General features: G+C 36.5%; 1 protein-coding gene across 1 annotated transcript in view; it reads left to right on the top strand.

Moving 5' to 3' along the window:
• Window positions 1-244: 244 nt before the first annotated feature.
• The window catches only part of PHTF2 (putative homeodomain transcription factor 2), a 41,790-nt gene continuing 24,537 nt past the window's right edge, over window positions 245-17,497 (top strand). Inside the window, exons 1-7 of the mRNA XM_086609860.1 lie at window positions 245-253; window positions 626-682; window positions 1,098-1,109; window positions 4,459-4,528; window positions 6,977-7,135; window positions 12,232-12,397; window positions 13,067-13,231. Of these exons, the coding sequence (XP_086465986.1) occupies window positions 245-253; window positions 626-682; window positions 1,098-1,109; window positions 4,459-4,528; window positions 6,977-7,135; window positions 12,232-12,397; window positions 13,067-13,231 (638 nt within the window). The remainder of the gene's footprint in view (window positions 254-625; window positions 683-1,097; window positions 1,110-4,458; window positions 4,529-6,976; window positions 7,136-12,231; window positions 12,398-13,066; window positions 13,232-17,497) is intronic.

Below are 17,497 nucleotides of genomic sequence, written 5' to 3'. Positions count from 1 at the left end.
AATTTGGGAGTAGGTCTACAAAGAACATTATTTCGTCAGTGCTTCTGTGGGAAAAGTGCCATTTCCTGATATTCTTTGAGTTTTCCCTAGCCTATAATCTAGTTGATTACCAGCCTGACCGTGTATTTTGTTGCTGCGCAGTCTTAAGAGATAAAACTATAGACAGTGTAGCTGTATAAGTGGGTGGAATGGAACGGGAAATAGAGGGAGATGGTTTAAAAATAATAAATAAACTGAAGGTACGATGTGCAAGGTATTTTCTGTAAAGTTAACTGAAAGACTGTGTCAGCGTTGCTGCTGGAGGTCTGCTCTGTGTCAGCAGGGAGAGTGGAATTCCTATTGGATGGGAGGCATCTGGTGTTCCAGTCCTCTAACTTGTGCAAGTCACGCAATGAGGCTGAGGCTATCTGCGTGCTCACCTCTCCCCTCCCTCACAATCCACTTACAGGTTAGCTCGATCCAGTCTGGCCAAGATGGAATGGAGAAGATAAAGATTTCTTTGTAAAGAAGTCTCCTCAAGGAAATAACCTGCTGTCTTGAGGCTTGTCTTGTTGGGGATTGATTGATTGTGTTTGCTCAATGTCTCTTAAAACCTAATGTAGATCTTTGTGTGTGTTCTTTTTAGATTGGGGCATATGATCAACAAATATGGGAAAAATCAGTAGAGCAAAGAGAAATAAAGGTAATAATATTACACTATTTCTACATGGTTTTTTTTTTGGCGGGTTATCAGCAGTGCTGTCTGTGGTCGTGTACGCTGATGTAATTTACAATGTATGCAGTGGTATTTAATACTGGTAAAGTAAAACCAGACTTCTGGAGTGTAACCAAAGGTAACCGGCATATTATGCTCTATTTATTTTACATAATTAATAACTCTGCAGCATTTAAAGTGCTGCATCTTTCTGTCAGTCAGTGCATTTTTTTTTCTTTTGTTATCTTAAGCCAGGGCTTAGTTGTTTTGGTACCTCTGTCTTTCACTTTGCTTTGTGATGAATTCTAACGTCAGTTATCTGAGCTCTCTTTGCTTGCAGTTAGTTACCTTATACCTGCAGTTTACTTTTCCTCCTTTATGATGCTGTCATTGTTTTGTACAGTTTATTAGACTGGTAAGTACTTAAGGCTTTGTTTCCCTGAACAAGTAGTTTAACAGCGTTCTTTGCATTTTGGTTTAACTAACAGTGCCATCAAAGTCTGCCACATTGCTAAATCCTTTTGGAAAAAAAGAAATCAATCTTATGTGTAACAGTTTTATGGATTGTATATGATGTCGTATTCCATTGTGCTAAAGTTAATTTAATTAACATCTTCTGGCAATTAACCTTTTAGTCTTCAAATACTGCACACGAGAAGTGGGCTATTACTGCATGAGTTTCAAGGCATTGCTGATTCTTAACATTAGCAAAACGCACATTGCTTCAGTTTCCCTGTGGGTGGTTTTTTTTTTTTACCTCCCCAGTACTTCCTTCAGTAGCCAAACAAAACGTGCTGGGGGACTTGCTTGCGTTACATGGAAACTCTTACTGACCCGCCCTATGGAGCACCCTGATTTCCGTACTGAAACGGACAAATTAAGTGGAAGTCGATGATATTTTTAGAAGTGCTTCTAAACCTGATGCCCGAATCGTAGCGGTGCTGTAAATCCCGGTCTGGCTGGCCGTGCAGCGCGGCCCTCCGCCCGCTCCCGCTCCCGGAGAGTCCCGGGCGGCCGGGGGTGCACCGGGCAGCTCGGGTTACCGGGAGGGGCCCGTTCGGCTGGGCGAGAGCCTTCGGCGTTCGGAAACGTGCGTGGCGATCCCTGCGACGCTGATTTCACGCAGACGCCAGCGGGTTGCGTGTTTTCAGGGCTCTTCCCACAGCCAGGAAAACCAGTCGCTGTTATGACCGAAGTTCTTGTAACTTCGGTATAGTAGGACGTTATTCAAATAATTTATTTGCAAAGAATGCCTGGTGCCTGTTGGAAACGCGTCTGGCTTGGCTCAGTCCGATAACTAACAAGTTAATGACGCTGTCTGTGTGAGATCGTGCTGCCTGAATTTAGTGTCATAAAGGTAGCACTGAAACAGACTGCTAAATTCAGCTGCTGCACCTTAGTGCTTTAATCTCTAAACTACTACAGCACTGTCCATAAATGAACTTTGCTAAAAAAAAATCTAAAAAAAGTATTCTTTTTAGTAGAAAATCTGTTTCTGAGAGTAGAAATTTTTAGTTTAGTTAGAACTGTAATAGAATCTATTAAAATTCATATTAAAATTTGTGCGAAATATTTTTTTGCAATAATAGCAACTATTTTGAAGCATTTTAATTTAAGCTTTATTTTTGCTATCAGTTAGCTGAAATGTGTTCTGTGTGGAATAGAAGTTATATGAACTAACTGAATGGGCCTGAACAGTATGAAACTGTATGAGTATTTTTTTGAATTAACCCTAGTTAAAAACACTGCTGTTTTCCAGATCTGTTACAGATTTTTGTGATGCATTAAGAGAGTGGAGAAATTGCATGTTAATAAATGGAATTCTTTTACTGCATGTGGCAAAAGTAGAAGGACCAATTCAGTGTAATCTGTGGACACTGAAAACTTTTGCGATTTGACCAATGCAATTTTTAAAGAATGTGTCACCACATCTTTTCCTATGAAAGATACATCAAGTTATACCACTGACTTTTTTTTTTTTTTCAGAATTCTTTCTTTAAATTGAAAACATAATTTTAGTCACAGTGGTAATTTTTTCCTAGGATTCTGCATGTGTTTCCAGAGGTGATTTTTTTCTTCTTTTTTTCTTTTCCTGACATGCACATGCATCTTTATTTCGACTTTCAAGAAAAATCTTGTGGCCCATAAGCATTAATACATTTGAAAATTATTGTATCATTCAGCATTTTATTTGTAAACTTTAGATCTTTTTATGAAATAGAGTGGCTCACTTATGCAAGATTTCATAAGAATCTGTAGCTGGTTCTAGAATTATATTAATTTCCAATTCTAATTATGGGTTTGTTTTCTCATTCCACATAAAATTACTGCAGTTTTAAGACTGCCATTCTGTAAAATCTTGCATGTTAAGCACTCTGCAGTGCTTAAGTCTACAATACAACTGGTTTTCTGTATTTGTCATCCTCAGAGCACATTTTGTCCTATCCATGTTTCAGTTCTATGTATTAATTTTGTTTTGTTTCACGCAAACTCTCGTTTTTCTAATAGGCACATCAGGTGATAACTATGTATCTAGTTCATTGTGAGCGGTTTGGGTTGGTTTTTTTTTTTTCATTTTTATTTCAACAGGAAAAAATAAATCCAGTTGAATTTAAATGTGAGAAATACTATGAGTTGCACTCTACTTATTTGAGCAATTTGCTTGATATTGTTCTTATGAAGATTAACATGACCAGATTTCACTGATCTTTCTCTCAATGATAATAATTTCACTTTTATGCTTTCATCTGAATTTAATGTTTACATTTAAGTAAGAAATGTTTTCACAAGTGGATGAAATAGGACAATGGTGGAAATCTACGGTTCACCAGTGAATTTAACAGCTTTTCGAATGAAAACAGTTAAACCACTTCCATCATAATTCTATTTGTACCTGAATATTTTTCAAAATGTTGTGTTTTAGTCTGTATGAATTGTATTCTGTGGAATCATTATTGGCTGGTGTGACCAAGAGCCTAATCTAAGGGCTAATCAGAATTAACTCACAGCTATCTCTGAGGCTTGAGAGTATAGCATCCCATTTTGGCATTAAAAAGAAAATTCAAAGTTTTGCGAGATAGTTTAGCTCTTCAGTGAAGGAAGATGCCATTTCTAAAAGACAAAATAAGCTTACTTTTTTTTTCCTGTGTCTTTCATGTTATGTGGGCTTTTTTTTCCTCTTTTTAATAGACTGATGTATATTCACTAATAAGAAAAATTCAATACTTTTCTATAATTTGAATTTCCGAGAGTGGAACTTGCTGATTAGTGATTTTTGCATTGCAACATGATTTACTATCCAGGTTTGGAATTAAGGAGTCGCAACATAAGCATTTCGTGAGGTTTAATTAGACGTCTAGTGAGAGAAGAGATTCAGGAAAGTGATTTGTTGCAAAAGTTCTGAAAACCTAATATAAATATATTACTAATTCTTGCAAGCGTGTGCATATGCTGTCTGCATAATCCCAAGCCATGGGAGATGAGTGTTCAGTGCTTACCTATGTTTGAAAAATTACCTAATGGGTCAGTAATTGGTTGAGATTTGTTTAGATTATAAAGTGTGTAAAAGGCACTTGTAAAAGGCATTGTGCCTTGTTCCTTGGAATATTTATTTTATAGTACTTTAAATCTATGAAGTAGACATATTTGTCTGAATTTTCAATAACAGAATAGGTTAAATACAATTACTGACCGCATTGGTATTTTTTCTTTTGTAATGTCTGTCATCTACATGAATGCATTTTGATAGTATTTGCCTATTGCAGGGTTTGAGAAACAAACCAAAGAAAACAGGACATGTGAAACCAGACCTCATAGATGTTGATCTTGTGAGAGGTAGGTCCTGAGCTAGAAAAAGCTGAATTTCTCAGTATAAAAATACCTGCCATCCCGTGTCTTGTAACAAGAGTGTATTAGTAAGTATTAAAACCAAACCAAATAACAACCGACCCTACATAACTCCTCTCTTAAAGATGACGGATAGGAAATATTATTAAAAGATTTTAAATATTTAATTATTAATAATTAAAATATTTTAAATATTTAATATGTTATAATATTTTAAAACTTTGGTTAAACCAAAGTTTAAAAAACTCGATTTAGATTTTATTGTAGAGATTCAGATTTTGAAAAAAAGAAACACGTGGATTGTCATGGATCAAAATTTTGGAGTTTCTAGTTCAGAAATATTCTATTTCCATGCATTCAGACTTTTTCCAAATCTTCTGACATCTAGAGGAAAGGTTATGTTGAAACTTCTGGGGAGCAAAAATTGGCTAGACCTTGAATATTTCTTGCCTGTTTTAAATAACAAAAAAGCAACAGAAGGTCAGATGATACGAGACTTTTCAAAAAGTCTTCATTTAGTCTTAATTTATTTTATCTTTATTTGATTTCCCTCGTGCCTTATGAAGGCTAGGGAAAAATATTATTTACTATTTTTTCCCGTGAGCCCAGAAGCTGGCACAGTCTCCTGAATCCATTTCAGATAGTGCTCTTTGAATTCAGATCTGGAATTAACTGAAGCATCCTGCTGTGCTCTTACCCTTAGACATGCACAGGCACCCTCACACCCGGAGACCTGCTCACCCCCTTGCTCCCAGGCCACCCCACCAGCTAGTCTGTCTTGGTCTTCACCAGCACTTGCACGCTCGCTCGCACACCTGCGCTCACTCGGGTCACTGGTGCCACGGGCACATGGCCCCCCGACTCATGCTTTGGCATCTGACTCCTGGTGCTGGCACTCAGCCCATGTGTGCTCACAGAATAGACTGCCCCTTGCCCAGGAGAGAAAGGAATTTAGGAAGATCAGGCGCTTGGCGTGAGCAGCAGCTATTTATGAGTGACCAGTCCTTTTTATCCCTTTATCCCTCAATTTCTCCACACTTGTTCCCCTCAAATCACCTAAACTCCTCCTTTCTCCCACCCTTGGTTTCTTCCCTAAGCATGCCATCAGTAAGTCCTGTGCTCCTTTCCCCTTGTATCTCATAATAAGTCCTACACCCCTGGGCAGCAATCCGCTTTCGTCTAAAAGGTGGAGAGCTGCTCTTAATGGCTCTTGGTGACAAACCTGGTTTCAAACCTGGACAGTGGGGCTGATGGCTCTGCTGGGACAGCTTTGGGAGGAGCCTGGTCAAGGTGATTTAGATTCCCACCTGCCCTTGTGCCTCTGTCCTGCTCTGGGCTTGTGGAGATGGGCCTTCAGTGGGCTGATGGTTCCAGTGATGGGTCTAGAAGAACCCCGGCAGGGTATTATTTAGGCTCCCCCTCCTGCCATTGTCTCTTTGAGATCCTCTGTGGGTTTGCAGATGAGCTCTATTGCATCAGCTAACAATGTAACTTCTAAAAAATGGGATATAAGAGAAAGAAACCAAATAACATTTGGGCTTCAAAGAAGCAGAACTGAAAATGAAACGTTGTAGGAATTAAAGAACAGCAGTAGGCCACTTCAGTGTGGTGATACACGTGAACAGGATTTAAATGACTGCTCCGCATGGATGTCAAAGTTGGCATTAAAGTAGTTCCAGTACTGGCAGTTTATGCCCGTGTCAGCACAGAGCTCGGTAATGCCACTTCTGCAGTAACCTTGGGATAATTTAAGTCACATCCCCGTCAAGTAAATATTACACAGTTTTCTAGCTGCCATAGAAGTGGGAATTTGCAGGAAGGAAAAGCAATGGAGGGATATGAGAGAGAAAGATCATTTGAATGAGTGAGACGAAAAATTGGTGTAGAGGGATAAACAAAGCTAAATTATTCTTTGAGTGGCTTCCCTGCTCCTGGGGCGAGTTCTCAGTTGGGCAGATATACTTCTCAACCTTATTCCACTTTCCTGAACGACATGACTGGAGCAATTTAAAGATGTTGACGTTTTAGATCCCTTTACTGTGTCGGGAATGGGCTCTGCTGTGTCTACATGGGCGTATGGAGTTTTCATATGACTGCCTGTTACTTCATAACAAGAGTCTGATACCTCAGTGAAACAGAGTAATTTTTAATAATTTATTTTAAAATAATCTTGACATAGTTCTGTTATTCACACGTTCCAAAATCTAGGTATTTGTAGAAGTTCCTGATAATGGCAGTCCAGATGGCCCAAATGATTTACACAAATTTTGGATTGAGGAGATAGTGAAATGGTGGAAGTATGAGATTTATTCAAATAATTATGTTTAATAATTGCTCCTTTAAATAAATATCTTAATTACTCTGCTGTTCAACAACTGAATTTATTATTAGCCATAACAATGAAATATATCGAAATTTCTTGTCTTTTTTTTAAAGGATCTGCTTTTGCTAAAGCAAAACCTGAAAGTCCTTGGACATCTCTGACCCGCAAAGGAATCGTGAGAGTTGTTTTCTTTCCATTCTTCTACAGGTGGTGGCTACAAGTGACATCGAGGGTCATATTTTTCTGGCTGCTTGTTCTTTACCTTCTTCAAGGTAGAGTTGGATTACAGGATCGGCTTCAACTCAATGTCTTTATTTTAACCATATGGAAGCTGCTCTATGTTACATGGTTCACTTTATGCTGTTAAGGTTCATTCCAATATTTTGTGAAATACTGGAATGACACAGTCTCAGGCGTTTGTCTTTTGGTTAACATTTCTTTTACATATATACAGGGGACATACTGAAAATTTAAGAATTTCCTTACATGCTTTCCTCAGCATTTAGCTCACATGTTAGTTTGTCATCTCTGTATATAATTTAGGTTTCCAGGACTATCTGATTTAGTTCAGGACTGAGCAATATCAAAGAAAACTTTGGCTTATGCAGTGTGTTTTGTCTTGGGCTTTTGGTCTTTCTTGTGCTTGTGCAGATCAAGAGCTCTGATCAAGATACAAGCCAGGCCAAACCTGCCAAGGTGTGTGCAGCTTGTGCAGCCTGGTAGAATGATCTTGTTTGACAGTTTCCAGTTGTCCTTCCATGTGTTATTTTGTCACACCAGAGGCAGTGAATTTCTAGCGTATATTTTAGTCAGACCTCAGCCGTGCTCCTGAATGATTGGCAAACGAGGGGCTTATTGTCCTATGTGCTTCTGCTGTATTTTCCATTGCAATGGGGAGACTATGCATCTTAATTTTATATTTCCTGGATTATAAAAGGTTTTTTGGGCAACTGCTAATAAACAGAAGGCAACTCACTGCTTTTGAGATGCTTGATCTTTAGCTCTAGTAGTCTGACTTTGTGCTTCTCTTAATTATGTGTAATATATAAGAAGAAAATTAGAAAGGGAAAAATGTAATGTAGTGAGTCAGTATCTAACTGTGAAAATCACCAAAGGAATGAGTGTATCAGAAGCGTGTACAACAGAAATGAAACAGAAGGTTAATGGAAGTTGGGAGCAATTTAAGTACCCTGAGAAGCTAAATGACTGATAAGTTTTTCACTGAAATTCAATTAAAATACAATATTATTTTTTCAATGTTGCCATCTGTCCTTGCAGTTGTGAATCACTGTATCATTTGGAAATTGTATGTAAAACAAGAAATGGAGTTTAAAAAAAAAAATGATGACAGTGCCTCTTGTGTGATAATGTTAGGGGCTATAAAATGAATTTCACAGTGCTAGTGCCTCAAAACTTGAAATATTGACAAATATTCGTGTGATCTCCTGTCAAAACTTCTCCTTATCCCCATTTCTGAGATAGGTGCTTAAGAAATATTGTTGCTTACATTAGCATTTGTGTATGCTGTGGTAAATGATCCCATAGTGTTAATAATTTTAATCTAATTTATAGCAATACTGGTAGTAAAATACCTAAATTATAGTTCATTTGTTACCATGTTCATAGGTAGCTTATTCTGAGAAACACCATTATAATAAGTTTTTATATTCCGATTCCCGAATGTATGTAAAAATATACCCACACTTAATTTGTGGAGCCTTCATAAGACTCTAAAAGCAGCAAAATACTAACACAATGCAGATTCTGAGAGCAAGCAACTTTTTTAGGACATTAATTACAGAGCTATCTTGTAATTAACTTTTTTCCCCTCTTAGATTTCTTGGGAGCTACAGTTTACTAACGTTATGGATGGAATGCATCATTTCCCTAATCCATATAGTCTGTAATGTGACAAAATATTTCTGAGGTTGTGAATTAACAAATACTGGATAAGAATTAATAGTATTCTGTATTACACTATAATCCAACTTTTAAAACACTTATTTAAATTGCTCTTAATTAACTGCAGAGTTTTTGATGGTTTTGAAATAAATTCAAAGACTTATAATGTACATGTAAGTGAAATTGAATAGACAAAAGTTTTTATTGGAAACTATTTAAAACAATCCCCCTCAAGCTTCTCCTTCTAGCACTTCTGTATGAGTTTTGCTTATATTTTACTCGGGAAGTGTGCTCAGTTATTAATTTTCTATGAAATCGGTAAGGCAGCACCAAAATGTCAAGAATCTATTATGAAAACTTAACAACAAAACACTTCAGATTCCAGTGGCCATATTTCTGCCCTAAGTCTGAATTTTCCGTTGTAGCTCGGACTTTCTGTCATCATGACAGATTCTACTGAGACTGTTGTGAAATGGTCTGACTTTGTTTGGTTTATGTATGTTTAGTTAAAAGATTCTATTTAATTATGAAGTATTTTCTCTAGATTTATGAACTGCATCACTTGGAATTATTGCTCTGAAATGGATTGGCTTTAGCAGGTTACTTGCTAGCATTTATGTAAATCTACAGAGAGAATTCTTTCCTTGGCTGTAGATTTAAACTCCAGATTTTATTTGCATTGTTTTCCTTTAGTATAAAGTATGATTAGCAAAATGTGTGATAAGAGAACTACTACTTTTATCCAAGGTCACCGAACAGGCTGATGAATTAAGGTAGAAGTTAAACCTTTTTCTTCTGACTCGTTATCCATTTAGTTCATAGTGTTACCTCATTTTCACTTCAAAAACGTTTCTATATTCTAATAGGACAATGAAGTATGAAATTATAGTGTGTATCTCTATTGTGTATTTCCTAAGTATGAAACAAGAAATCTAATAGTGATATAATGATTGTTTATGTGGTAAGATACATATATATGTATGTATGCTTTTTTAAAACTTGGTAATACAAATATTTCAAAGCTTTAAATGCTATTAAAATAAATGCCTGTTGGTCTTTGAAATGTACAGTTGCTTTCTTTGATGCAGCTTTTTGCTCTATGTGATATAAGTTCATTTGTATCTGTTTTACAAAATAGACCATTGTAATTTAGAAAAGTATAAGTGCAAATACTATAAATAAGTAAAGAAATAATTAAAAGTGATGTGAGGAATTCTGTACTGACACCTGGCTGTTGGTAGGAGCAATTGTAGGATAATCTGAATTACAGTATCAGCACACTGTGCAGAAAGAAGTTCTTGGATTTCCTTCGCATCCTACTGAAAAGATCAGGAAATTGGTAACATCTTCTTAAATTTGTGTGAAACTTCATGGTGGGAATCCACAATCTACAGATTTGTATCTTCTGGAAGAAGATGATTTCTTCTAGATCGATCTGCTTCACTTAATGTTTGTTAAGTAACAAGAAATCTTGTTGTGAATTTTGAAATAATTTGCGGAGGCTTACTCCTGCAAATAATTTCACATGGATCCATGGAGCTCTGTGTACTCAGAAGTATATGCTTACCAAATTGTATGCTAGGAGTCAAAACTGGCTACTTATTTATACTTTATACCTTAGGATGCTAATTGGATGTGTGAGAAACTCAGATAAGCTCATTTAGAAAGAGGTGGTGATATCTGTACCTTTTACTATTGGTACCTTTTTTGTTTATTTTTTTTAGTAGGTTGGATTTTGGATTGTTGCATACTGTATTTCTGAGAAACCTCATACAGCAAAAACTTAGTTCACATATAGTAATAAAAGATACCCTATGTGTTCTATATAAGACTTTTATGCTTTAATTTAGAAGAGAGACTGATGAGAAATTTGAAATAGATTACCACAGCCAAAAATAATTCCATTGCTTTATACATTCTTAGTCTTTCTAATACTGGTTTCCTTGCTAGTGATTGTTTCATGAAAAACGCATCTAATCTCTTTTTGCTGGAAAACATCACATCCAGGTACCTGCTGTGTTAGGTGTGGCTTCATGTGATATATTTTAGGTGTTTGAAGGTGGCTGTATTTTTTTCAATTAATTTTAGTAGAGAACTGGTGAAAGCTGTTGGAAGTTGTACCATGTGTTTCTTGTGCTAGGAGTAGGTCTAAGTTATGGGACTTCCACTTCTTAGTCGTACAAAAACAACACCAAGTTCTCATGGAGTGTGCGTATGTTAGGCACAGAGAATTATTCCCCTGTTCCATTTCTGAATTGTTGGAGTTTCTGGTTGTTTCTTTTTTCTTGGTAGCTTTTCACAGGTGAGTTACAGAACACAGCTCTTCAAGCCATAGAGGCAGAGCAGCAAGAGCATACAATTAACAGAGAAAAGAGGGATTGCTTCTTTTGTCTGCCATGTGCCTGTCGAATGTGGTTAGACTGACCTGAAGCCTATAAAGACATTTCTGAGTTGTAGAAGTGGTTGGGCTCTGGGTACAGGAGCAAGGAGAGCTGTGTGGGTGTTGGCTATATATGAAAAACTGGTTATAGGTTTGCAAAATTAACAGTCAGCTGTGGAACTGAAAACTGCCCCTTTTCCAGCCACAAATGCTAGTTGGAGTCCTGGTCACTTCAGCTGGACTGCTTCAGAGTTGATATGTTTTGTCTTTGATCTTTCCTCATTACTAGCAAACACGCACACAAGTGTGTATGAAATATATACGGGGTTGCACTTGTGCATGTCTGTCTATCTGTGTAGACAATTTTGTCCTTTGATTGCAATATGGAGTTTAAAACGCTTTCTGTTAGAGACCATAAAGAGTTTCTAGTCTCAAGTCTGTTGGTCCTTACAGTGTTGAAATAGATGTATGGTTCCACAAAATCACAGGTTAGTTGAGGTTGGCAGGGACCTCTGGAGATCGTCTAGTCCAAACCCTTGCTCAAAGCAGGGTCAGCTAGAACAGGTTGCTCAGGGCCATGTCCAGTCAGGGTTTGAGTATCTCCAAGGATGGAGAGACTTCGACTTGCCTGAACAACCTGCCCCTGGTTTGATGACTCCTACGCTCACCTAACTTGTTGGATTGTGCTGCATCAATATCAGTGATACAGAATTAAATTTATTTGGGCTGCTTTAAGGATGGCATTTGCTTTTTTGTCTCCTACAGTTTCACCTTAATTTAAAGTTGTTTAATGACAGATCTAGCTTTCCAAATGTTTCCCTCCCCCTTCATTCCTTAAGAAATAGCTATAATATCACAAGTGTAAAAGAAGACTTAGATATTAAGTCAGTAGTCAACTGTTTAAATCTTTATTACTGCCTGTTTCATTGCAATTATAATTCTTTCCTCAGAATTCCATGGGTTGGTTTAAAATGCAGGTAAAGGACTACATCCAAATGTTTCACTTTTTAACAAACACCATGTAACGAGCTGGCCATTTCAGACATTTCAAATATTCAACTCAACTTCATTTCCCTTCTTTTCCAGTTGCTGCTGTAGTGTTATTCTATACAGCCCAAAGTCCACATAATATACCTCTGACTGAAGTAATTGGGCCAATATGGCTAATGTTGCTACTTGGAACTGTGCACTGTCAGATTGTTTCAACACGAACTCCTAAGCCACCTCCCAGCACAGGGGGTAAAAGAAGAAGGTATAGTCTGTGTTAAAGTACTTATCGTTTAGGATTGTTAAACTATTTTAAAGAACATGCATGAAAAAATGTAGGGGTTTACAGTCTCTGCTTTGCAAGAGATGAAAAATTAGTGCTCTGTTATTATGTGAAACTTTACAATGAGTACTTAATGGTGCTCTTTAACTTTTACTCATTGACTAATTTATGCATTGTTTTATTTGAATTTTGATGCATTGAATCTGACATTTTGCCTCAGAACAGTTTGTATCTGAATAGTGGTGGAGTGACAGTGTTTATATTACTGCAAATTTAGTTTTAGGACTCGGTGGGAAACATAACATTAAAGGAGATGCTATTGGAAGCATAGAGCTTAAGTCTTCCAGCACTTCACCGAGCATGGTTTGCTGCAGTGAATTGTCCCATTAAAACAGGAAAACCTGCAATAGTGAACTTTGCAAGTCTAAGCCTCTAATAATGAGATGAAATGTATTTGGGGTTTAAGTGTGATGATAATAAATGTCATGCTTAGTTTTATTAAATGGAGTTTATTAAATTGACGTGATACAGCTTTAGCAAAGTATTTTTAAATCTTGCTTGTTTTTGCATGCTTAAACTGCTGAACACGTTATAGAACTAGTAGATTGCACTTATAAAGCTACCTTCCAATTTTAATCTCTTCTGATGAAGGAAATTAAGGAAAGCAGCACATTTGGAAGTACATAGGGAAGGAGATGGCTCTAGTACCACAGATAACACACAGGAGGGAACAGTGCAGAGCTACGGTACAAGCACCTCTTGCAGTATTGGCGCTGTCTTCAGAGATATCTGGCATGCTGCTTTCTTTTTATCAGGGTTTGTATTTATTCAAGGCTACATATGTGTTAGAGATGCACTATCCCTTTTCTAAATGTAAACATTGATCTAATGATTAAACTTTTGTTGATCCAGTTTTCATTCTTAATAGTAAGCTCATTTTGGTATTTGAACATGTACTAATGTGTTGGTTTTTGACTTTTGCAAATGCCGGTGCAATACTTTTGAAAAGATACGGAATTAACTTTTAGTTAAATTGTATTTTGATGTAGGAGTACTGTGTGTGGGCTATCAAGAACGAACTAACTCAGTTTCTCAATTTTAATCCAATAATAAAATTTGACTCTTTAGTTTTACTGTATTACATTAGCTGCTTATTAATCTGAGATAATGCTTTTTGAACTCTATCACTGTCATCAAATCACACACTTTTTCTGAAGGAAAAGCCTTCAGGATTCAAGTAGGCACAGTGTTTAGTTTATAAATAAACATTGAAGATACATTTTCTAATGAATGGAAGATACTTCTAACCTTGTTACATTCCAGAGCTGTTGTGCAAACGATCAATCTGCTAATGCAGTGCTCTGGGCAATGAAAAAGTTCTTTAAAATTGCATTCTGTAGCAGTCTGTGTTCAAGATATGCTATACACGCAGCATTGTGAGTGCTATATATCAGCATTTATTAACAAGAGAAAATACACTTATAAAATAGTATGAAATTGGGAAAAGGGATACTGCAAGTTATTACATTAATGTTTTGTTATGCATGCTGCATCTTAAATATGGCAACACTAACATGTCTGTCATACTTGTGATATGTGCTCTTAACCACTGGTAAAGCTCGTGTTATGTTACATTCTGGGAATATCTAGTTGAAACTCTGGAGGAGTTTTAAAAATGTTAAAAAATATTGTAAGAGGAGAGTTCATTTGACTTTTTCCTATGTAGATTAAGCTAGCTTGGACAAACTATGAGTCATAGTAGTAGACACCACTGCGATTTTCTGGGTCCGTATGCATTGCTTTCTGGTATGTTTGGAGTGTAATCTTGTAAAGTTTTGAATGTTTTCCATTTATGGAAGATACTGATCTGCAACAAGAGGAGGAATGTAGGAAGGTTCATTTTTTTTCCTTACTATCCCTCATATTAGGCTCAGAGTGTTTTCAGTTGAAAAGGGCTGGGTGGTGCTGCTCTAAGGACTTGTTTAAACCATCTAATGAGAGATAGTGTGTATATATAGAGATGTTAAGCCTCAATGATGACTACTTAGTATATACATGTCTTCAAAGGATAAAGAGCAGCGAGTGACTGAGAATGCTGTAAGTAGCCCTTAGTCATTTGTTACCTCTTCAGTTGCAGAGGCACGTTATTTGTATGTCTGGAGCCATACAAACCGTATCAGGAACTTGTCCAGCTGAAAAATAACCTTTTTCCCCAGGAGATCATGCAGATCAGCTTCTTCATGCAGGGTTTTTTTTTGTGGTAATGCAAACAGTTTTTGTCAGCACAGTGGGATGGCGGAGTGGGAATGGGGATAAGTAAGCAGGAGTGCAGCGTGGAGTACATTGACTACTTTACTAGGTGATGTTGCTGAAGAAAATCTTCTGAAACCTCAGTGCATGGAAGTTGTGCAGTGACATCTATCCTGTTTCTTAAGACGTATTTTGAAGCTCTTTAGATAAGCACATTGGAATGTCTCGTTCATGTTTATTTACAGAAGTTTTTCATGTATATGAAGCTTTGAGATACCATTTTCTGGAGTTCTAAATATAGGTCTTAAACACTGGTTTCAGAATTAACCTCAGAAATGATGTTCTTTGCTTTAGAGCAGGACCCTGTCTACCTAAACCATTTCCCTACACTCAGGTCATTGGTAATCTGGAACTGTGCATTCAATAAATGTGCTTTTGAGTGGCAGAACTCGATCTGACTACTAAAATATAACTCTAAACTTTAATCCAGCACAGGGGCAATTGAGAAAATACTAGTTGTTAATTTCATTGGAATGGAGGGCAATATCCAAATAAGTAATTTATTCAAAATGTAGTACTGATTTGGGACTTTGCTCTCTATGTGTATCTGTACTCCAGTTATGGAAATATTACAATTGTAACTTGTTTAAAGTTTTGCAGCATAAACAGGGAGGAGAGTTTTTTAACCTACCCCAATGAAAATAAATGGCGATAGAATACTTGACAGTGAAAATCTACAGCCTTCCAGAAACTTGACTTAAATTTTCCTTAGTATTTTCTCTAGCTAATGCATGAGTAAGACTGAAAATCATCCTTGACTTAGCTTTTGCATATGTTCAAGCTTTTTAAGACCTTCTTGGTTTTAGTCATGATGTTAAATACTTTTGCTCTTAAATACTTTTAATTCTAGCATGAAATTTTAAAAGTTGATTAATGATGTGTATATATAGTAATTCTAGGAAACTATATATCAGCTAGGGAAGTATTGTTCATATTTGTTATGTTCACTTCAGCTGTGTTTTTAATTTGGTTATTTTTGTTTTTCTTTTAACACAGTATAGTGCATGAAAACCTAACTTTAAACCCAAATTTATGCTTTTCTGGCTTGAGGCTTACACTTAAATTCTTACCAAAAATAACTTTGCTTTCTATGTTAGAAACAAATTAAAGACTTCAGTCAAGTTACCTATTTTTCAAAACGAGCCTTAATTGATGTCAGACTAGTATTTGTCTTGCAGTTTTCGCACTTAAACATTGCTTGAGTAGTGAAGTTCTAGCTGAACAAATTATACATACATATGTACATACATTCTTTTACTCCCTTATCTATTCCTACTCAACTGTTGGAGGCTACCTCTTTGTAGTAGCTATCAAGTTTCATGTGAAATGTATAAAAACTTCTCAAATCAAACCTGGAACACTTGTCCTGTTACTCCACTCATACAGCTTAGTAACTTGTGGAGTAGGTGTCTCTGACTGGACAGGTGCATGTATGTGCGTTCCCTTTTGCACTGTTAAAAAGAAAAACTAAAATGTGCCAATTTGGGCTCTTTGATTATTGCAAATAATTTAGTATTAGTGCTACTTCCTTAGTGATCACAGCTGAGCTTAGTGAAATATTGTTTTAGGAGGAGTTGCCACTGAAAGGCTGATACTTGCTTTATTCCAGAAGTGGAACAGCAGTTTTTGTCATTAAATAATAAGCGAAGCTTTCTCTTTCTTCAGTTGTTTCATCTTCATTACCTTAAATAAACAATGACATTATGGAGTGGCACAGAAGTAAAGTTCTAACAAGTTTACTGTTGGTAGTTCTACCTTTTTGTCCAAAGCCTCAGTAATATTTTAGATGATCTTAATGGACCTAGAAAATTAAAACTGTGTGTGAGCTAGCACATTGTTAATCTGCAAACAAGAGGCTTACTAAGTCCTTCTCCAGCACAGAACACATGCTAAAGCATCTTACTGTCTCTTTACCTTTGTAAGCTTATAATAAAAATTAATCCATGCAAATATATAACTACAAAAAAATGTTTCTGCTGGTTTTATACTCATTTAGAAATAAAATTGACTAAGAATTTTGGTAGTAGGTCAGGGAGTAGTAGGTGAGTTCTATTCTATAGCTTCCTACAAGAGAAGTGGAACAGCAGTTACTTTGGTTTAAAAAAAAATAAATAAATGCTGTTAGCTTTTTTCCCAGGAAGGATGAGGGAAGATAGAATGAGACTAAAGATGGGAAAGGAAGATGAAATGCCTTAGTAACATTGCCTCTTCTTTTCATTGTTTTATCTGCGTCCCAACAGATGAATTGTTCCTTTTTGGATTTTTCGTTTTATCCAGCTCTCCCTAGCCATTTTGTGCTTTCAGGTCTCCCTCGTATATGTGAAATACCTTATCTTGGGAGGAACGTGAGGTGACATATCCCGTTGTTCGATGTACATATTAAAGAGGCATTTGATCTTCTGCTATGTAATCCAAGCTTTCACAGAACGCCTCACTCCTTAAAGAGAAAGGCAATGCATATTCCCTCATAGGAGCGCAAGATCGATTGGACAGATTCTTGGTAGTTTTATGGCCTATATGCAGTGTTCTACTTTTAATAGAAAAATCTAGAAACTTGTTTCATAACACTCCCCCCCCCAAGTCTTCTGGGAATCTAACAAAAAAATATCTAATAAATAAAAGATATTTATCTTTTGCTTTGTTGAAAAGCAGAAAAAACAGAAAAGCAGAAATTGCTTTTCTGTTTGTTATTTTTTTCATGTCATTTACTTTGAGAATACAGAAGCTTAAGTGTAGACTTAAAGTAGTCTCTATTGATAAGATAGCAAGCTG

The sequence above is a fragment of the Tauraco erythrolophus genome, chromosome 4 (assembly GCF_009769465.1).
Source record: "Tauraco erythrolophus isolate bTauEry1 chromosome 4, bTauEry1.pri, whole genome shotgun sequence".
NCBI lineage: Eukaryota > Metazoa > Chordata > Aves > Musophagiformes > Musophagidae > Tauraco > Tauraco erythrolophus.
This window is presented reverse-complemented; position numbering and strand designations above follow the sequence as displayed.